The sequence below is a fragment of the Fundulus heteroclitus genome, chromosome 16 (assembly GCF_011125445.2).
Source record: "Fundulus heteroclitus isolate FHET01 chromosome 16, MU-UCD_Fhet_4.1, whole genome shotgun sequence".
Classification (NCBI taxonomy): Eukaryota; Metazoa; Chordata; class Actinopteri; order Cyprinodontiformes; family Fundulidae; genus Fundulus; species Fundulus heteroclitus.
Window position 1 is genome coordinate 21690379 of NC_046376.1, and position 20214 is coordinate 21710592.

The 20214-nt window shown below is 40.6% G+C and overlaps 1 protein-coding gene across 7 annotated transcripts in view; it reads left to right on the plus strand.

Moving 5' to 3' along the window:
* Window positions 1-20214, plus strand: part of cep112 (centrosomal protein 112) — a 172744-nt gene that overhangs the window by 72819 nt on the left and 79711 nt on the right. For all 7 annotated transcript variants that reach the window (XM_036148055.1, XM_036148057.1, XM_036148053.1 and 4 more), the window contains 3 exons: window positions 147-237; window positions 5546-5653; window positions 14405-14587. In XM_036148055.1, coding sequence (XP_036003948.1) covers window positions 147-237; window positions 5546-5653; window positions 14405-14587 — 382 coding nt within the window. The remainder of the gene's footprint in view (window positions 1-146; window positions 238-5545; window positions 5654-14404; window positions 14588-20214) is intronic.

A 20214-nucleotide genomic window follows, 5' to 3' on the forward strand; every position in this document is an offset into this window, starting at 1 on the left:
CCATTTATAACCACTGATGGTACACTTTAGAGATCTGGGACCAGTCTATACTTTAGTTTACGATTTTTACCTCCTCTTTTCTGCAGCTGATATTCTTTGCCTGGATGAAGTGTATTCATTCCTTTGTTCTTGTGCTTGCTTTGAAGGGAGATGGAGAGCCAGCTGGACAGAGCGAGACAGAGCCAAAGACAGCAGATCCAGCAGGCCGATTTGGCACTGGAGCAGTTCAAGAAACAGGTGGAGCTCAGCTCTCAGAAGGCCTACCCTGACACTTCAAGTCTGACACATAAATATAAAACTCACACAAAAAAATAGATGCCTGTATGAAAAAGCTGGAAATTATTATTGAAATGTCATGTTTATTGGCATTCCTGGTAGAAAAAAATTGGGGAATTTATTTTTATTACCGTGGCATGATCTCACACTTAAAAATCAAGTCACTAAATCGAATATATTTATTCGGTGTGTGTGTGTGTGTGTGGGGGGGGGGGGGGGGGGGGGGGCTGCTATGTTAAGAAATAATTACTTTGAACTTACTGGAACTCTTTGTACCCAAACTATTTAAAGAAATAAGCATTTTTACTTTGTTTTTGAGTTGATCAGAGGTTCTAGGAACTTCTAACCAATAATCTATGACCTTTTCTTCTCCCTGGGGTATAAATACTGTATGCAGTGTCCGAAATTATCTTCCTAATTAACTGGCCTAGTTGGCTGGTAGAAGTAAAAATCAACCTGCAAAGAATATTTTTTACCAGCCAAAGTCTGACTGACTCCTGCTAAATATCTTCACATAATCCCCGCTACGTAATTAGCCTGAGCTAAACGCTAGCTGTTAGCATACGGACATGACGTAGTTGCTGTCATTCTCGCGTCACATGTGCGAGTGTTTGTGTGATATGAGCTGACAACAGAGGAACATAAAGAAGCATCCACCCAAATGATGACTGAAAAACACGACTTAGTTGGTACAAACCTTTACTCGCCGTGTGGCAGCTAGCCCTCTGAAATTTAGTCGCCAAATGGAAAATTTACTCGCATTTGGTGTCTGGCGAGTGTTAATTTCGGACCCTGACGGACCCTGAGGGCCATTTCTCTAGCTTACAAAAGGGGTCTTTTTATCCTGCATCTCACACAGGGAGCAAATTGTTCAGGGATGTAAAATCAGATCCAAATTGGGTTGCCTGAGTTTTAATAACAACAATTCACTGCTATCTATGTGTCAGTTGGTTATTTGGAGGTACTGCCATTTAAAAAAATACTTTTCTGTCCTACCATAACAAATGTAAATATGACTTTACTTAGATCTGGATTTGGTCACATGCAACCAAGATTGGGACTTTCTCCAGGTGTGTTGGCAATGTAACCAATGTTGAGTACATGTAAAAACACTCAATGCATTTAAGGATGGTGCAGGTTCTATGATTATATGAGTCTCTCTCTTCTAAAGGCCCAGGGAACCTTGTTAAAGTGCATTACATCATGAACCGGTGGTCTTTCAACAGGATAGCGATCAAATAACTACTCTATCCAAGTCCCCGCACCAAATTACACAGAAAACCAGTGAGGTGAGCATTTCATTTCAAAGCGCCTCTCAGGTTGCTCAAGGACACTGTACGATAATAGACAGAATAAAGTGCTGGCTGCTGTATTGTGAAGCATCAGAAGCTTATGAAGGGATTTGATCGGAAGACCAAACAGGAGAAAGTCACAGTTATGAATGCGATGGTGACGAGGCTGTGAACAAGGACAGAAGTAGGGAGAGGCCGAGGCGCTTTGTGCCGCGTAAGTGAAAATATGCAGAACAAGTGATATTACTGATGTGAGCCTGAAATCACGGGTAGCTTTCCAGGAAGACGCTCAAACTTTTTACCTACAAGACAGAAGCCCTTACTTTGGAGACTCTGGAGAACACTTAGTCTTCTCTCTGTAGGGAAGGGACTAAGAGCTGTCCTGCAGGTTATTAACACCTTGTTCTGACAGAAAGATGCTAATAATTGCACCTTTGATTTTGTCCAATTTTGTTTCTTTCTTTGCGATTTATGTTTCCTCCCCACACTGAATAAATGTAGGGATATTAAGGATTAGCTTTTTCAAAATGTTTGTGTGTAACACGACGCTACTGTAATAAAAGATGAACGTATTTTAAGAGTTTTTACACATCTTCACCAGCTGTGCCAGTAAATGTGGCCAACTTTTTTTTTTTTTTTTTGCTTAATTATTTCATTCTGTGCATTTATACAGACACACATTTCTGTCTTTTAACTACTTTACGCACGCTCGCACACACACAAAATAAATCTACATGTAGGAGCCAAGAACATAATCACCCCCGGGCCGTTTGCTCTCGTTTGGTGAGCCTGAATAAATGAAATGAAATAAAATCCTGCTCATTAAACTTTAATTTCTCCACTAACACTTAACGACCTCATAGGTTGTAAGTGGGCAGGGAAATCGGGTGCTCAGGTTCCAGCGGAGAACGGGCCGCCACAATAAGCAGTTAGACTAATTAGTCCAGCAGCAGCGCCCTGCCGTCAGCTGCCGGCGCTGCGTGGGCTGCAGCTTATTGGGAAAGTTTCCCAATCAATATGCGCTCCGTGTAAAACTTCTGATGCAGTCTATAGCTATAGGCGTTCCGTTTTGTTTTTTAATGTTGTTGAACAAGTCGAGCTTTGCTACGTGTGGTCCTAAGTGTTTCAAAGTGCTCCGTGCAAAGAGATTTGCAAGTTTCAGTTGCTGATTAGTGAAGTTTTTCACTTCGTCGGTGCGTTCGGAGGCACTCTGGGCGTAGGAATACGAGAGATTGTGTGGGAGTCGAGCTTATGCACGGATGTTTGTGGGTACATGAACAACCTTTGTTTCCCATGACTTAATTTAACCAAATCAGCTACGCCACCATTTGTTTTCCTCTTGTTTCGTAAAGTCCATCACTTTGAAATATAGTTTTCTTTGGGATTCATTAGTATTTTGTAAACATTTAAAATGGAAGATTTGTTGTTGTTTTTTTTCCTGTCCTCTAAAATGCGGTATTTTTCCTTCTCTCCTCCTGCTGCTCTCATCCGTCCATCCTCTCGCTCTTTTCTTCGTTTCCCATTGAGCCCCTGGCATCCCGATCTTCAATCTGACTTTATCCTCAGCCCACATCAAAGCCGTGGGAGCGCAGAGCAGTCTCCTCTGCATCCCTGTCATCTTCTCTCCCTCTTTCGCTTTTTCCTCCTCTTCCTCCTCCCCACCCCGCTCGTGCATCCTCCTGCTAAGGCTTTAATGTTGTGGAAAGTACTTCAAAAGAAGTTTTTTTTTTTTAACTCTTTTCTCATCCTCTCGTCATTCCTTTCATCGTCTTCGCCGTCTCTCTTTGTACAGATGGTGTGATATCTAAATGGATTATCTTCGTCACTCTTTTCTTTCTCTATTTAAAAAAATAAAATCCGCTTCTTGCATGTAGATTGCAGTTAAAAGCAAGATTCTTCCCTATTTTGGTTTGTGCGGAAAGAAAAGGAGAAGAAGCATCGCTGTACGGAGTCAAATCCATGTTGCGAGGAGAGTTCAAAGAGGTTTTAGGATTTTATACAGATTAATAAAGAACACATTAAGGATTTCATGAGAGTTACAAACATAATAGGTGAGATGTTTCTGTAAATTACAACTTATGTTGTTACTGTTGCTGCGTTGCAGGTAAGATAAAAGACGGTGCAAATCTTTATTTTCTCCCCACAAAGTTTGCAAACTGACTCTAGATTAAACTAGAGTCAGTTTCATAAATCAATTGTTCTCATTAAACCTCAATATTAAACCCTACGTTTCCATGAAGAAATTGCTTATTACATAATAGAAAGAAGCGTAAGATCGCCAGTTTATCAGGATTCAATTCAATTGTTTAGAATCATTGCAAGGATTGATATTTAAGGTAAAAGATGAAAAATTGATGTATGAGAGCCATCAATAAAAATCAAGACTATAATTGGTTGTTAATTTATCAAAATATTCTCAGTACCAATGGACTAAAACAGAACAAGCAAAACTTAAAGACTAATGGGAGAAAACAATCTGCACTTAATATTAATTAAATGGTTAAAATATATATATATAACTACAAAAGGAAAATCAAGTCCAAAAGACTTCTATCTAAACTCTGAAAAAAAATTAATAGGCATTAAACATCTAAGAACTATCAGGAGCTTATTGGCGTCCCAGCAGCCGACTGGACAAGTTCTGGTTGTAATATCAAACTTTAATCTTGAATATCAAAGTTTGAATATTTGGGAAGCAAGGTGTTTTTAATTTTCAGAAACCACCATTTTCATTAAAAAATACATAAAAACTGACGCAAGCTAACCACCAATACACTCAAGAATCAAATATGGTTTTATGACTAATATTTGCACGCTACTAGTTGATTAAAATTATCAATGCACATGAAACCTAAAAACTAACATACAGAAATATAAACACTTATTCTACACACAAATTATAAATGGGAGACATTTTTATAACTAGAAACAAATGCTCATTTCAGTTCTTTCTAAACTAATTAAAACATGAGAACTATCAAGAGCTTAAAGGGGACATATGCAAAATCTAAATTTTTTAACTCTTAAATACATGCTGTTGGAGTTTCTAAGAGTGCAGTTTTCTTTTTTCTATTACCTTTTTTTCTTTATTTCTTTTTTGACAATTACATCACAGTATTTGCTGCAGAATTGCTCAGCAAGGACATGGATGTCCAGCTTACCAGTCTCATGAATCTCAGGAGAATTTTTTCTTCTCGCTGCAATTTTGTAGTCCAAGCTGAGGGATCCCAAAGCTACATTTGGATAAGTCAAAATGTTCGGTTGTTCATTACACCGTCCCCCCAGCGTACTACAAAAATGGCCGAACGGGGTGGAATGTAAAGCTCTACGACCTGGAGTGGGGCTGGGTGTGAAGTGGCTTCCTTAGATTTAAAGAGACAGCACCAAAACGAGTCACTCTCAAACACACCTTTTAGAGCAGGAGTAAAAATGGGGAACGTGGGGGTAATTTAACAAGGAATTTAGACCAAACCACTGCAGATCCTCAACTGAATGATTTCAATGTTGAAAAGGAACGCACTAAATAGCATGCTGTGTCCCCTTTAAAGGGTTCTCAGCATCTGAAAAGTGATTATTTGGCCTAATTCTAGTTCTGATATCTACCTTTAGACATGAAGGGTACACATTGGAAAGGAAATCTTTTCAGGCTTCAGAAACGTCCTGAAATGATTCAACTTCAGAAGCATCAGTAAAAACACCTTACTTGGTTCAAATCGAGCCATTTACCCCTCTCAAGGCGTCTGGCGCATCATAGCTTGTTAATCATTTTAGATAGTAGTCTTTTGAACATTCAATTTCTATATAAAAAAAAAAAAAACACATCCCCTTTTAATAATTGGTGTTTTTTGTCTGTCAACGTAGTTTAACTGAAAGTGAACGTCACATTTTGCACTGTTGGTATTTGGATGGGATTTTATCGCTGGTCAGTCAAAAGACGTTGAACTTTTCCTCTCTTTGCTGTCTTGTTCCACCACCAGATGGAGAAGGTGGAGGAGGACCTGATCCGCTCCAAAACCCTTAGAGAGAACCAGGCCAAGGAGTTCTCACAGCAGTTTGATGCTCTGAGACAGAAATACGAGCAGAAGGTCTGTATAAGGCTGGAACTCACTGTTTTTTTTTTTTTTTTTTTTTGCTTGTGAGTGAAAGCGTGGCCTGTCGGAGCTGACATCTATTTAAAATACTCTCTTTGGTCTTTATCTCATGCTAAAGGATACGCTTTACATCAGTCCTTGATTTCAGCTCAGTAAGTATTTCCAGCATGGCCTTTTGAACACTAATGAAGTGCTGCGTGGACGATGTATCATTTGTTTATGATTTTATCTTGTCGGCTCTATTTCAGTCAGAGTCAAGATATCGTTTGAAACACACACTGACGTTCGATTTAATTAAACCACAGGATTGGATGTTTTTTTTCAGGCAGCTGATCTAAATATTTAATGCAAGGAAAACACTTCAGACTAATTTGATATACTTCACATACATGTTGTGAATAGCAACTGTGAGCGTAATGCCCAAAAACATAAGACATAACAGCACCCATCACATTTTTTGAAAACCCTGGTTAGGAACTAACATACCTTAAAATAAATGGGATTCCATTGCAGTAGCATAATCACACACTGACAGTTTTTGAATAATCCAACCATTATTGTGAGTGGATTTATTTATTGCAAGACATTTTTTGCTCAATATGAGAGATTGCTGCAAAGCTGTGGACAAAGCAGACTACTGTCCCTGTAGCTCTACGCTCTTTCATGAGCAGTGAATGCTGCTTGTCAAGATTTGATGCAATCTGCTGGGTTTCCTTAGATAGGAAACCTTTTGACCGGTCTGTATAATTTGATTGAATTTGACTGTAAAGTGCCTTGAGATGACATGCATCATGAATTGGTGCTTTATAAATAAAATTGAATTTAATTGGGGGGAAAAAAGGCCATTAGGAAATAATTGTTTTACAAAATCACATGAGCCACAAATGTTGGCACCACTAACAATTCCTATAAAATATTGATAGGAATTTATATAAGTCTATATTACTTTTTAAATTAATCAGAGCGGAACTTTCATTATGTAGTCCATGTCTTCCTGTTTTCACTGGTTATAAATATGATGTCAAACAGAGGCCCATTTCTCAACAAGATCTGCTATGGAAAAGACAGTAGATCTTTTGATTCGTTTGAGACGGTTGGTGTTGATCGTGATAAATCAAGAAACTGCTACAAGTAATTAGTTTCTCTTCCAAACTTACCAGTTTATAATGACACAGAGATGGAGCTGTGACAAATGAGTTTGGAGCAGGACCAAAGTTTGTCTTGCCAGCACAAACAATGCAGAAAGGATGATAAAAAAAACCACAAAAACTAAGAATAAGCTTTTTTTATTGAAAATAGTTCAGTTGTGTTTCATGTCAATGCAGAACAAAATACATGGGTACTGATAAGTGTGGTAGAAGATCTGTGATGCTGTGGGCCTGGTTTTCTTCCTAAAGTCCCGTGCTAGAGCACATGGCATCATGTTCTGATTAAATTGATCAGATTTTACGTCAAGATTCTGGTCATCTCTCCAGGAACACTGCAGATTGGTCCTCCCTTGGTCTCTCAGCATAATAATTGGCCAAATCAGTGCAGAAACGTTTCACCTGATTCAATAACAACTTTCTTTCAAGATTTATGTAAAAAAATTTGAAATGAAATGAAATGAAATTTATTCGAACATGATACAAATATAAAAATAGTGCACAGTAACAAGAAGTGCATAAGAAAGAAGAGAAAATACAGATTTTTTTTGTTTCAGTTAACATATCATGCTCAAAATGGGGTAGGAAGAAGTGAGAACTTATAAACTCCTACCCCTAAACACTTGAGACTTTAGAGTCCTACTGTCATTAAAGAAAAAAAAATCAAAATCAAAGTGGTAGAAGTAACAGTTACTAATATTTCCCAATACATTTTCCCATTTTATGCTGGTTTATCTTTCTAAACCCTTACACCAAGTTATTATCTTCAATACACACCTTATTGCTTTCTGTCCCCATGTGTGTATCTATTGAAAATTACCTCTTTGTACTTTCTTTTGAATTGTGTTAAACTATTGCTTTGTTTTAAATCTTCATGTAACTTATTCCATAACTTTACACCTTTAATTGAAATACAGAAGCCTTTCCTTGTTCTAAAATTGCGGATCTTGAAGATTGAGTGACCCCTTAAGTTATACCCCCCTTCTCTTTCAGAAAACGTGCTCTGTATGTGCTCAGGTAACAACTTTTTTGATACCTTGAACATAAATTGAGCCATTTTAAATTCTACAAGCTCGTCAAATTTGAGAATTCTGGATATTATGAAGAGCGGGTTTGTATGCTCATAATAACCGACATTATGGATGATTCTAATGGCTCGTTTCTGTAGGACGGTTACCGGATGTAAAGAGCTCTTGAAATTAACTCCCCACACTTCACAGCAATATGATAAATATGGTAAAATCAGAGAGTTATATAGAGTATGAAGTGATTTAGCATTCAATACATGTCTAGCTCTAGCCAATATGGATATACTTCTACTGAGTTTACTCTGTAAATGTTGAATATGAGGTTTCCAACTGATTTTGTCATCTATTATTAAACCGAGGAACTTATTAGCAAAAACCCTTTCTAGAGTTACGTCCTCTATTTGAACTTGAATTTCAATATTTTTATAACAGTTCCCAAAGACCATGAATTTCGTCTTGTCCAAATTTAGGGATAATTTGTTATGGTCAAACCATATCTTTAACTTACTAATCTCTGAAGTGACTGTTGAGAGAAGATGCTCTAAATTATCTCCTGAGGCTAGAATATTTGTGTCATCAGCGAATAAGATAAATTTTAATACATTGGACACTTTACTGATATCATTTATATAAAGATTAAATAAAACTGGTCCCAATACTGATCCTTGTGGTACTCCACAGACAGTCTCCTGCCAATCAGATTCCACATCTCCCAATTTCACAAATTGTTTCCGGCTCTTTAAATAACTCCTCATCCAGTCAGAAACTACTCCCCTAATTCCATAGCGTTCTAATTTTTTAAGTAGGATTTCATGATTTATTGTATCAAAAGCTTTCTTTAAATCTATAAATATCCCTACTGCCAGTTTCTTACTATCTATTGCGTTGGTTATTTCTTCTATTAAGTCAGTTACGGCCAGCGATGTTGACCGGTTTGCTCTGAATCCATATTGACTGCTGATAAGTAGCGAATGTTTTTCTATGAATTGTTCCAGTCTTTTCTTAAAGAGTTTTTCCAGGATTTTAGAAAATTGTGGGAGAAGAGAAACAGGCCTGTAGTTAAATTAAATTGTCTATGGGTTGGTAATACTGTTACCTTGCAGCAAGAAGGTTCTGGGTTCAAATCCCGGTCTGGGGTCTTTCTTTGTGATGTTTGCATGTTCTTTCTATGAATGTGTTGGTTCTCTCTGGGCACCCTGGCTTCTTCCCACTGTCCAGCGTGTACCCCGCCTCTCGCTCAGTGACCAAGATGGTAGGCAACATTGCCCCCACCCCCACGGCTGTGCACAGACAAGCGGGTGTAGACAATAGACGGACGGAAATGTTTGTCCTTACTGAATAAATTGACTTTGATTAATAGTTGGGTGTTTGACTGTGAGATTATGCACGGAGGGTGCTGCATGTGCATTCACAGGTCTTACCCAGTTAAATTATTCACCGCGGTCGTGTTAAACAAACAATACTAATAGGTTTGCATTGCCCCTATGTTAACATATACAGTGTGACTATGTGACACACCCTAGGGGCGCAGCAGTAACCACTGTAACATCTCTATTTTCCATCTGTAGCCACAGCGTGATTGCTTTCCAAGCAGCAAACGGGCAACAAACCTGTGCGTTAATAAGCATGCTAACACTCATTTTCTGGCCAGATGGAGTTTAGGCTGCGTGTAATTTGCGGTAGATTGATGTGAATGAAAGGGTATGAGGCCGGTGTTATTTCCGAGGAAGGGGGGGGGGGGGCATTCCCTTCCTTGCCTTATTTGCACTGTGGCCGCACAGTCGTGTTTAAATCGCAATAACCATTTCTTAAAAAAAGAAAAAGAAGTGCTTAAATGTAGAAGAGTTGGTAGAAAATGATGTTTTTCACTGATATCAAACAATGCAGGTTAAGTTGTCAGAAATATATTTTAACTCCTTGTTATAACCCATTGAATGCGTTTTTATGCCAAACTGAAATGTGTTGTTTCTTGCACAGCACGTTCTGTCTCATGCATCGAGAAAGCAGTTCAAAAAAATAACGATTTTCACGCCATATTCAAATGACGCTCATAGTCCGCTGCTTGTCTCAGAGGAGGGAAAGCTGGCGGATGAGGGCGACTGCACACGCCGAACGCTTTTGTCTGTAAGATGAAAACACAAAGACGATTGATCTGTCCATCTGATGAGAGATTTTGGACATCAGTCGTTCGAAATGTGCATCTGAGTAGACAGGAAGGCCTTTTAATATTAACGAAGGCTATTTCATATTGAATGCCTTTGCACATAAGCTTTTTGGGAGCTCCCAGTTTCTCGGGCCTGCGTGTGTGTGTGTGTGTTGTGTTTCCGCTCCAGAGAGATTGGTGTCACGAGATTGAAGAGGTCATGGTGCTGTGGGGTCCGTTCAGAAAAGCGTATTCCCTCCAGGGCGGTATTAGTGATACTTTAAGTGGCAAAATAGATCAGAGGGGAGCTGTTGGCCGGCTGACCCTCCACGCTGTCGGGCACGGTTCCTGGATCTGGCTTAAATTGAGAGAGGTCTTATGGCTGGTTTGGAGTCAGGAGCTTAACACTTTGAGGGAAGGCTCTAAAGCTTTACTCCTCAGCTGTCAGACTACAGCATTAAATGATGAAGACGAGTTTATAGACGTCTTCTGTTCACACCCCGTGCAAATCACTGTTCATCGAACGCTACAGTAGAGAGAAGATTTTCTCTCTATTCAGATGTTAGCTTGACACCAGTCTTTCTCTTCACGGCCTCTTGTCCCTCCTCCTCAGAGCGAAAAGAAACCGTTTCACCGCCATGTCCAATCTCAATTGATCCGCCGCATTCGTTATCCTCTGTGGCTCCAAGCTGCGCTCTAACTGACTCCTGTTTCCTAGAAAAACCTTTAAAGAATCAGCATCGAGCATCGTTGGCTACACGCGTCTCCTAGGTAATGTCACATCCAGGCTCCTCGCTGGGAATGCTTTCTGTCGGCCTCTCCCCTCTAATCTCTAACCTCACAGCTGATCAGTCTTGCCCATTTCCTTTATCCAGAAAACCCGTGTTTCCAGCTCCACTGAGCTCTGTCGAAGTGGAGCACCCCCGCTGAGGTAGTCTTATCAGCCCTTACGGTCTTGAATGACTTAATGATTCCTGCGGGGCAGAATATTCGATCTGGATCTGCAGCTGTTTAGTCTATAAATGAAGAGCCGGTAGAGGGGAGAGTTTTTTTTTTATCGGTTGGGTTTTTTACTGCTGCACCACTAGCAGCTAATGGAAGATGATCTTCATTACATTCGCTTTATTCACTTACTTATTCTTAAGTCGCTTTGGATAAAAGCGGCTCCCAAATGCACGAAAATGAAGCGTGTTTTAAGTGTGTTTATTTAAGTTAGAAAACAAGAGAGAGCAAGATTGTGACCCATCTAAGACAGGCTGTTAGAATATTTGCCTCCTGCTGTTTCTTGCAGGATGTTTGGTAAAGCTAGAGTGAGATTCAGAAGTTTCCAGAAACTCATCATAAGCCATGTTTCCGTCAACGTTTTTTGTTTATCTGCATTTTGAAGTTTTGCATTGGAAAAGGTTGTTGAGTACGAATACATTGAATATACTTCCTCTATTTCACAAAAATGTTTGTTATTTTACGCTCGCTTGAGGTGATTTTTGGCTTTTCTGAAGAAGAGTTCATGCGCTAAACGGGAAATGAGTTCTGACGTAAGCGAATATTAACCTCTCGTGACTGATCAGCTGTTTCCGCTGTCTGCATCTTCCAGGACAGACAAAGAATTGCATTTCTTTCTCAACGTCCCCAGACAACATTTAACATTGCCAGTACTGGTTGACATGACAGAACAGTTACAATTTGCCCGATAATAACACATTCCTGAAAACCTCCCTCCAGTTTCTCAGAGGTGTAGTCCTTACTGGTTTGCAAGTTCTACTTCCTGTTTATTACAGCCAGTGACGAAATCACACTTTGCGTAGCCTGGTAAATTTGCTCCAGACCAGTAGATCGAAACACCCCTAAGTCGCATTTTCTATTTTCCTTTTTCTTTTTTGGGACGTTTTAAAAGTTGGCTGAAAATCTGTATGACAATTGGCTGGAAGCATAGCTATGGGAGGGTTCCTATGCACTCTGGAAAAGTCTGGAAAATAATTTGTATTTCAAGCCTTTATAACCCATTTTACTGTCTAAATGTCATCCTTTCCTTTCTTGAGCATTTGTGGTCATTGTACCTTCCTTTCTTTCTTCCTTCCTTATGCCCTCACTCCCTCATGCTCTTTTTCTTTCCTTCCTCTCTCTTCCTTTTGCCATTTCTTCTGTCTGTCTTTGTGTCTTCCCTCCCTTTTGTCCTTCCTAACTTCCTGGTGTCCTGTTTTTGTTCCTTTCACCATTCCTTGCTTACATCTTCTGTTTGTCTTCCCTTGCATTGGTATCCTAACTCCCTTTTGGGGCTGGACAATAATTCAATAAGAATATATATCAATCGATAGACCTATATCGATGAAAGAAAAAAATGGGTCAATAAAAAGTTCAATAAAATAACAGTTTTCTTTCTTTTTGCTTTCTAGCCATGTAGGTTAATACTACAGTAATTACATTCTCCCAACCAATCACAAACGCAGACCCAAGAACGCTCCATCAACAAGCAAAACTTGCAGTTTTGATAAAAAGTTGGTTGGATAAAGGGTTGCGTTTGAATTCAGTGTTCTGTATCTAAAATAGGTCATTAAGCAACAAAATAAAATGGTCAAGGCTACACTTAAAACATATTTTTTCAATTTGTTGATGATTATCCACATCGATCAATATGATTTCTACTTTATTGATATGTTATATCGTCCAGGCCTACTCCCTTTTATCGGTCCTTCCTTTCCTCATGTCCTTATTTCTTTCCTTCTTTTCCTTCCATGTGTCCCGCTTCCCTTCAGACTGTCCATTCGTCCCACCTCCATGTCTTCCAAGTGTCCTTCTGGTCCTGCTGGTACCATGTTTGAACCCTGCTCTCAGTAAACATGTCTGCCATAAAATTCATAGCATGCTGGCATGCTAACTAATTCTTTTTATAGCATATGTCTATACATTTTCAGTAGCGCTGAGTTTTGGACCATTCCAAAAGCTTAAATTTTATCCTGCCTTATCAGTTCCCAAAACCAGTTGTCCTGTGGTGGGTTTGGGATTATTGTCCTGGTGGAACGCCCAGTCGTGCCCACATTTAAACCGTCTAGATGTTGATTTTAGGTGACATTGATGAATTTTGAGATGACTTATAGAAACGTCTGACCGGCACTTACTATGAAAAATGGAAGATTAAATCTTTGGATGTCAAAATAAAGGTTTTTATGGCCCATTCTACAGTCTTATGTTGAAATCAGGCTTCATGTAGATATTTCCTCATTCATCACCCACTCTGAATAGCGCTCAGTGTTCACAGCCAGTGCCATGGACAGAGCAGACATCGGGCACAGAGGCTGTCGGTCTTCGCTCCTCTGGCCGGCCAGGTAGGGTGCCGTCATGCACAATGTGTGAGGATTAGCTTCAAAGCAGGGAGGCACATGGGCCCCGGGCCCCTGCTGTCCTTTCAGGACTCCGGGCTGGGCCTGAGCGGTGGGATGGTGGGGGTCGTTTGTCCCCCCCCTCTCCACCACAGGGGAGTGGGAACAGAACAGAGTCTGGGAACGGCTTGGGAGCTTCACCGGCCAGGATCACATCCCAGCAGGTGACTCCTCTGAGAGCTCAGCCAGAAAACAGACTGGCTGCAGCTGACAGGACGATTAAACCTTGAAAAATTGGACATTTTTGTACCATTACAAGTGTTTTCCTCTATGACATTGTCATGTTTTGGGTCGAAGCTCTTGTCAGACTTAAGTCTTCAGGATTTCTACGTTTCAACCAACCCTACTATTGATAACATTTAAAAAAAAAATCCTTACTCTCCAGTGTTAGACATCACCCCTAAGGACCATAAACCTTAAATGGCCACTGATCGCCACACAAGCATTAACGTCTAAAGTTTAAAAACTGAAACTGTCGTAAAGGCACTGTCAAGAATCGTTAAGCGTCTTCCTCTCAAACTTTCTTACGTTTTTCGGATTTGGATTATAATAATCATCATATTCTTCGCCTAAGCCGATTTTCACATTCTGTCAAGCGCATAGCATGGGGCACGGGGTGGTTGCCGCAGCCAGATGGCTAACCCCTACCAGCTTCCATACAGCGCAGAAACCAACCGTTCTTTCATATGCCGATCTCAGAATGGGACGAGGGAGACCAGAGACTTTGGACATGAAGGGCCAGTCCGTACAATTAGCAGTGGGAGTGTTGAGGGTTTGAGGGGGGGGGGGGTGGCTGGAGAGAAGTAAACACGCCACATTTTGTCTTCGCGTGTGATGATGTGAGGTCGCAGAAAAAAACTTTCCGCCTTATTTTTATTTTCATCACATCCCCCTCCAACCTCGGCTAATTAGTCCGCCGCTGTGGTTTGAAAGTCGCGGAAGACGAAGAAAACCAAAAAAAGAACGTAGACGGACAAGTTGTCATGACGACAGGGTCTCGCCGGCGCGTGTTGGCTGATGGGGTCTCTTTTTTTGCCGGCTCGTCCAATCAGATGGCGGAGGAGCGCGCGCAGCACGAGCAGGAGAGGACGCGGCTACAGCAGCAACACAGCGCGGAAAAGGACAACCTGGTCCAGGAGCACCAGCGGGAGGCGAGCAGCCTGGAGAGGCAGGCCAGGGCCACCCTGCAACAGCACCAGCAGCACGCTCAGGAGTGGAGGAAGCGGGATGCCCAGGTAGGGGGTCTCGACAGATCCACCTTCAGAGACGGAGACACACACACACACACACGCACACACGCCAACACCAACACACACGCTGACCCGCCGCTCTCCCGCGGATAACCATTTCGTATTTTACCCATTGACGTTTGTCCTGGGGTTTCAAAAGCACAGCGGGTTGAGACACTTTTTAACATGAAGACTCTGGCTGTGAATCAGTTTTTTTTTTCAGATTGCAGTGTATTTCGTGCGAGAATTTTAAGTATGGATGTTTGAATAGAGGAATATTTACAAATCGTGGCGCAACTTGGTAAAAATATAAGGAAAACTGAGGGAAACAAGGCAAAACCAAAAGAAAAACACCAAATCTAACTTTTGGCGTTGGTTTCCTATTTTTTGATTACCAAAGCTAGTTTCTAGATGCCACTATAAGGGTTTTCTGTTCTTCAACAACAAACTATAGCGTGTCTTTATTTTCAAATCCACACTTTTAGGCGCCCTGGTGAGCTTCTCGAACTGCAGGCGAAGGGTATTTTTCTTACGGGGCTTTGTCCTCTCTCCGCAGGTAGTCGCCTCCTTCTGGAAAGCATAGTTTATTCTCTTATTACAGCATTTCCATTCACAATGACTGTATGAATTCTTGATCTGAATCAATAGACGTGTCAGACGTTGAAGGGGGGGGGGGGGGCTTTTCTGTTAAGATTTACCCCCAGAAACAGCGGGTCTTCAGCCTAAACCCCTCCGCTGGGTCTTGGGCGCTCTCCAGCCCGGGTAATAGATTGGAGCTCTGTGGGAAGCTATTTGATCAACCAGCCCCCAACTGGGATTGTGTTTGCCTCGTCAGGCTTCGTGGAGAAATGAATTTTGTCAGCATGCAAAATTTTTATTTATTGGACCTTGGCTGGAGACAGATGTTTGGGAAAAGACTTTCTTTGGCGCAACACTTTTGGTTTATTTTGTAGAGAAGCGAACACTGCTCCCAATCAATCACTTGAAAGTTTTTATTAGCTGAAAATAGGAATTGAGTTACACAGAAAAAAAAAGTTATTTTATTTATTTATTTTTCTTCTTTTAAGTTTTTGCTTTAATTTTTTTTAAGAAATTGGGTTTTAACAAAATCCCATTTAGTCATTGTATATTTTACCATACCATCATTACTCTTCCTATTTGTCTTCAACTGACTAACATACCCAGGCAGTAATAACAGTATTCACAGCTAAAAGCCCTCCAGAAGCACCAAAGTAATACATTTCTATAGACTTTCTCAAAAAATTTTTTTTAACCACATTTCATTTTCCCTGTGATGATTCATGATCTGATATTCTAGGGGAGCGTTGTCTTCACAGCATGTAAATGTCGGATCCGCCTGTGAGGGTGTGATGTCTGGAGATGCCGTCACCACAGGACACGTCTGCTCATAACCCGCCGCTTCGCTCGTGTCAAAGTGACACACGGTTTGACAAATCTCGGCATCTGACGGGAGCGGAGGGGTGGGGGGCTGAAAACAAACTTCCCCCAGTTCTCATTTCACATTCCCAGTTCCTGTTGCTTGCCTGTGCGGCATTTTTAAAGAAGCGGTCTGACGCCTCTCTCCTGTCAGAGCTTCAAAATCGTCATTTCAGGCCATGAAGGGAAGGAAAATGCAACGCCGAGTTGTCTGGTACTGATAACTGCAGATTGGGGGAAGACACTTGTTGGTAAAGTTAGCATGGAGAGTCTTTTTATCCCCTTGGACAACTGATTCTGTTGTTTTGCGTCGTTCTGCGACTTTAAGCGGTACAGATGGACAATGTTATGTCTGCTCGTCTTCATCCTTGCCAAGTCCGGAGTTGGTGAAGGAAGAGAAGAGCCAGCGCCAGTGACTCGTTCCCAGGATGGGTTATACCTGCGTATCCCCTCGTTATGGTGATGCACTAATAATAAACAGCCTCCCTGGCTCCCGGCTCGTGTTGGAGCAGGAGAGACGGGGGTGTCATAACAGCAGCTGGAGGGAAGAGCTTAAAAACTTGAGCAGGGACACGACTTCATCCCACCAGACTGCGTCAGTCAGGAAAATGTGTAGCTGCAACGCAGTGGAAAGGCTGCATCACCCATCTGCTGTGCACTTGGGGGTTTCTACATCATTTAGCACGCTTCTAAATGCACATGAATATGTCATTTCTTCTTATTTACTGTTCAGAACGTAATTAGTTACAATTTATAGGGTTACGTCAGTATGGACGTTACCAGTGAGAAACCCCTTTTTTTTAAACCATTTTATGAAGTGTGAATGGGAGATTGTAGTCATTAGTCTACAACAACGAACTGTCGCCGCCAGCAGCCAGCCGTGCGTGTTTCTGTTAGCTGATCAATGCCCCCCAGAGGACGAAGCGGTGTCCTAATGTGGTCCTGATTTTAACCCCATCGTTCTGCGATCCATTTCACGTTTTCCCACGTTCCAGGAAATCCTCTGCTTTCAGTTTGGCTAAACTTTCACAGTTTGACTAATTCATAAACTTTCTAAAGTTCAAAATTATAAATGATTTGCAACACATGTGTCATTTTGATTCCAGGGATGAATATGTTTGCCGTTTTCCATGTTGCCCTAATGTGGCTACGGAGCTTTCTAATTCTCAAGGATTAATGCGAGGTTTTTAGTCTTAAAAGAACAGGACCGCACTTGTTATTGCAAATCTTAAATCTATCAGGGTTTCTGCAAACTCTTAAAAAGCCCGACTTGGGCCCATTCTTAGTCTAACTATGTAATCGGTTTCATTGGTTTCTTCACTTACTTGTTCCGATGATTTTCTCATTCATTTTTGTTGTATCTCTCGATGGGAGCGGTAATCTAAATATTCTTGTAATATTATCCACCTATGGCTCAATCATCACAGGAAAGTTTATATTACAAAATTTGGCTTGAAAATAGGGCTTTAGCCTCATATACCAAATGTGTTGTTTTTAATACTCATATTTTCAAGACATGTACCGCTTCAACAAAGTTGGTGCTTTCCCCAAAAGCCCGCTGTATCGACTCCTTTACTGGTCGTCTGCCCTCTGGTGTCCGATCAAAGTCTAATATGGCTGCACACCTGCCAAGAAGCAGAGTTTAGGTGAAATACGGAGTCCTTTGATTGAAATTTTTTTTTTTTTTTTTTTAATGCGTCAATAGTAGAATCGTGCGGCAAAAAAACACTTTAAAACACGCAACCTTTTATTGAAAAACTGTGATGGAAACGCAGGTGTTAGTTGGGATACAGTTCTGTGTGTCAGTTTATTTTAGCTGACTTCTGTCAATTGATTCAAGGGAGACAGCCAATATTATATCAGTTTGTAAAATGGGATGTCTAAACGCTAAATGTATCACTGGCGATACAAAAATCCTGATCATGTTTACAAAGTCATTGTTTTACTCAGAGCAACCAATGGCTTCAGTTAAAACCTGTCATCAACAAGTATTAAGGGCCTATGACTGATTGGGGGCGTGGTGAACACTCATAAATTCACCACTAGTACTTTATTTAACTTATTGTTACCCTCGCTGATGACATCTGGACACCATTCACCAATCCACAAGGTGTCGTCTGGCACTGTTTTCCTCTCACTATTTGTATTTCCAAGCATTATATCGTCTGCAAAAAAGATGCTCTGTGGCAAGTCTAAGGTTTCTTTGCCTTACAACAGTAAAGATATAAAAGACCTGGATGAAGAATCACTGAATGGACATGCCAGTCTGATGAGCACTGACTGAAGCTGTTAAAGAGGTTATATATTGCGCATGAAGCAACTAAAGTTATTTTACCCAATTTATTTCCCATATGTATCATGCAGATCTTTAATGTAAAGCATATGGATCCTAAAAGGTAAAAGTCACTGGAGCTTGCAGAAACTCTTTTTTTTTTTTTTTTTTTTTTATCAGATTCAAAGCTCATCATTCATAATATTTTCCACCTGCTCCTCAAACTCTTCGCCTGGGTGTTGTTGTCCCAGGTAATTATTTCTCTCTACACCATCTGGACTTTAACAGCGGAGAAAGAAAGTAGGAACTTTTTTGAGGTATTTTGCCTTCGTTGTGGTGAACAAAATTATGAGGATGCCATTTTTTGTTGTTTTTGTCGCTGCTTTTTTTTTTTTCAAAACGGATTCCAATCCCGAGACGCGATTAAACCGCATCAAATGAAAAGGATGATGACAGACTGCGTCAAAGCTGAGATAAAAAGGAAAGCCGAGACTGGAATGGTCTCTGATGTGTTGTCATTCTTGCATAAAATTGTTTTGTTACTTGGTAACAAATGAGTATTTCACACACGCTGAAGGTCAGTGATGTTCCGACTACACAGAGGCGCATTAAAAGTCGCCCCGTCTCCCTCCACGATGTCTCGTAATATTGAGCTTCCTGCGTTGAGCGCTCTCGGTCTACCAATCCAATAACTTGGAATCTCGCCTCTGCTTTTTATCGAAGTCTTTCTTTAAAGGAGTCCGTTGATGATTTGTGTTTCAGTTTCTCCCCCGTGGGCCCAGTTCTGATCACAGCTGTAGTCATCAGTGAACACATCACTGACTGTGATGTGTTACAACATGCTGCCTTATAAACCATGAATTCATTTATTTAATATGTGCATACATCACACCTAGGATGTCAGCCAGACACAGATTTCTCTGACTGAGGGAAGTGAGCAACTCACCGCCACGCTCGGCTGTGTCTCATAAGCACGAGTCCTTATTTTGTTTGAGACACTATGGGAGAGTTACGTGTTATCTTGGGGAATTACTGCAATGTTAGCAATATGTCTTGTAGTGCGAAACAGTAAAAGCAAGCAAGTAACCCAAACAGTAAAGCAAGGTCCTTTTTTTGGGGGGGGGGTAGATAACAAAACAAACTTTATCACTGCAAAAAGGGAACTAAAAGTAAGTAAAACCTTCTGGAAATGAGTGTATTTGTCCCTGATTTGAGCAGGTAATTAAGATTATCTGCCAATGGAATGAGATTTTTGTACTTAAAATAGGAACAACTCATCTACATCATCTTATTTCAAGTGCTATATTTCTAGTTATCTTATTTTAGGGGTGAAAATACTCATTCCATTGGCATATAATCTTGTTTGCATGCTTAATTTAAGGGCAACATTTCAAGAAAATTTTACTTACTTTAAGTTCCTTATTGCAGTGATTGTAACATGTACAAACTAAAAGTAAGGCTCAGTCCCTTCCAGTGCAGATATAAAAACTATAAAGCAATAAAATAAACTGGATTTATAAAAGAAATAAAGTTTGGCCTGCCTTTGTGTTGACTCATTCTGACTCTGGCCCTCCTGAATAAAATCCAGAGCAGCCATTTGCCTTGACATCTCGCCTAATTGGATGATAACGAGAATCTATGTGGCCGTAATTTATGCTCAGTATCAATCCAGCTGTTCTTTGACAGCTTCAGATGTTTGTTAGAGAACATTAGTGTGCAAACAGGATCATAAAGGCTGAGAAATGGACCGAATAGGGTGGAGAAGTTTAAAGCGGGGTTAGCTTATAGAACAATATCCTAAAGTTAGAGGTTTTCACAGAGAACTGCTCAAGTCATCATTTTAAGACAGAGTTTGACTCCAGCAATGCTTGAAGTACTAGGAGACAACTTTATGTGTCAGGGCACAAGCCAAAACGCCTTGGTC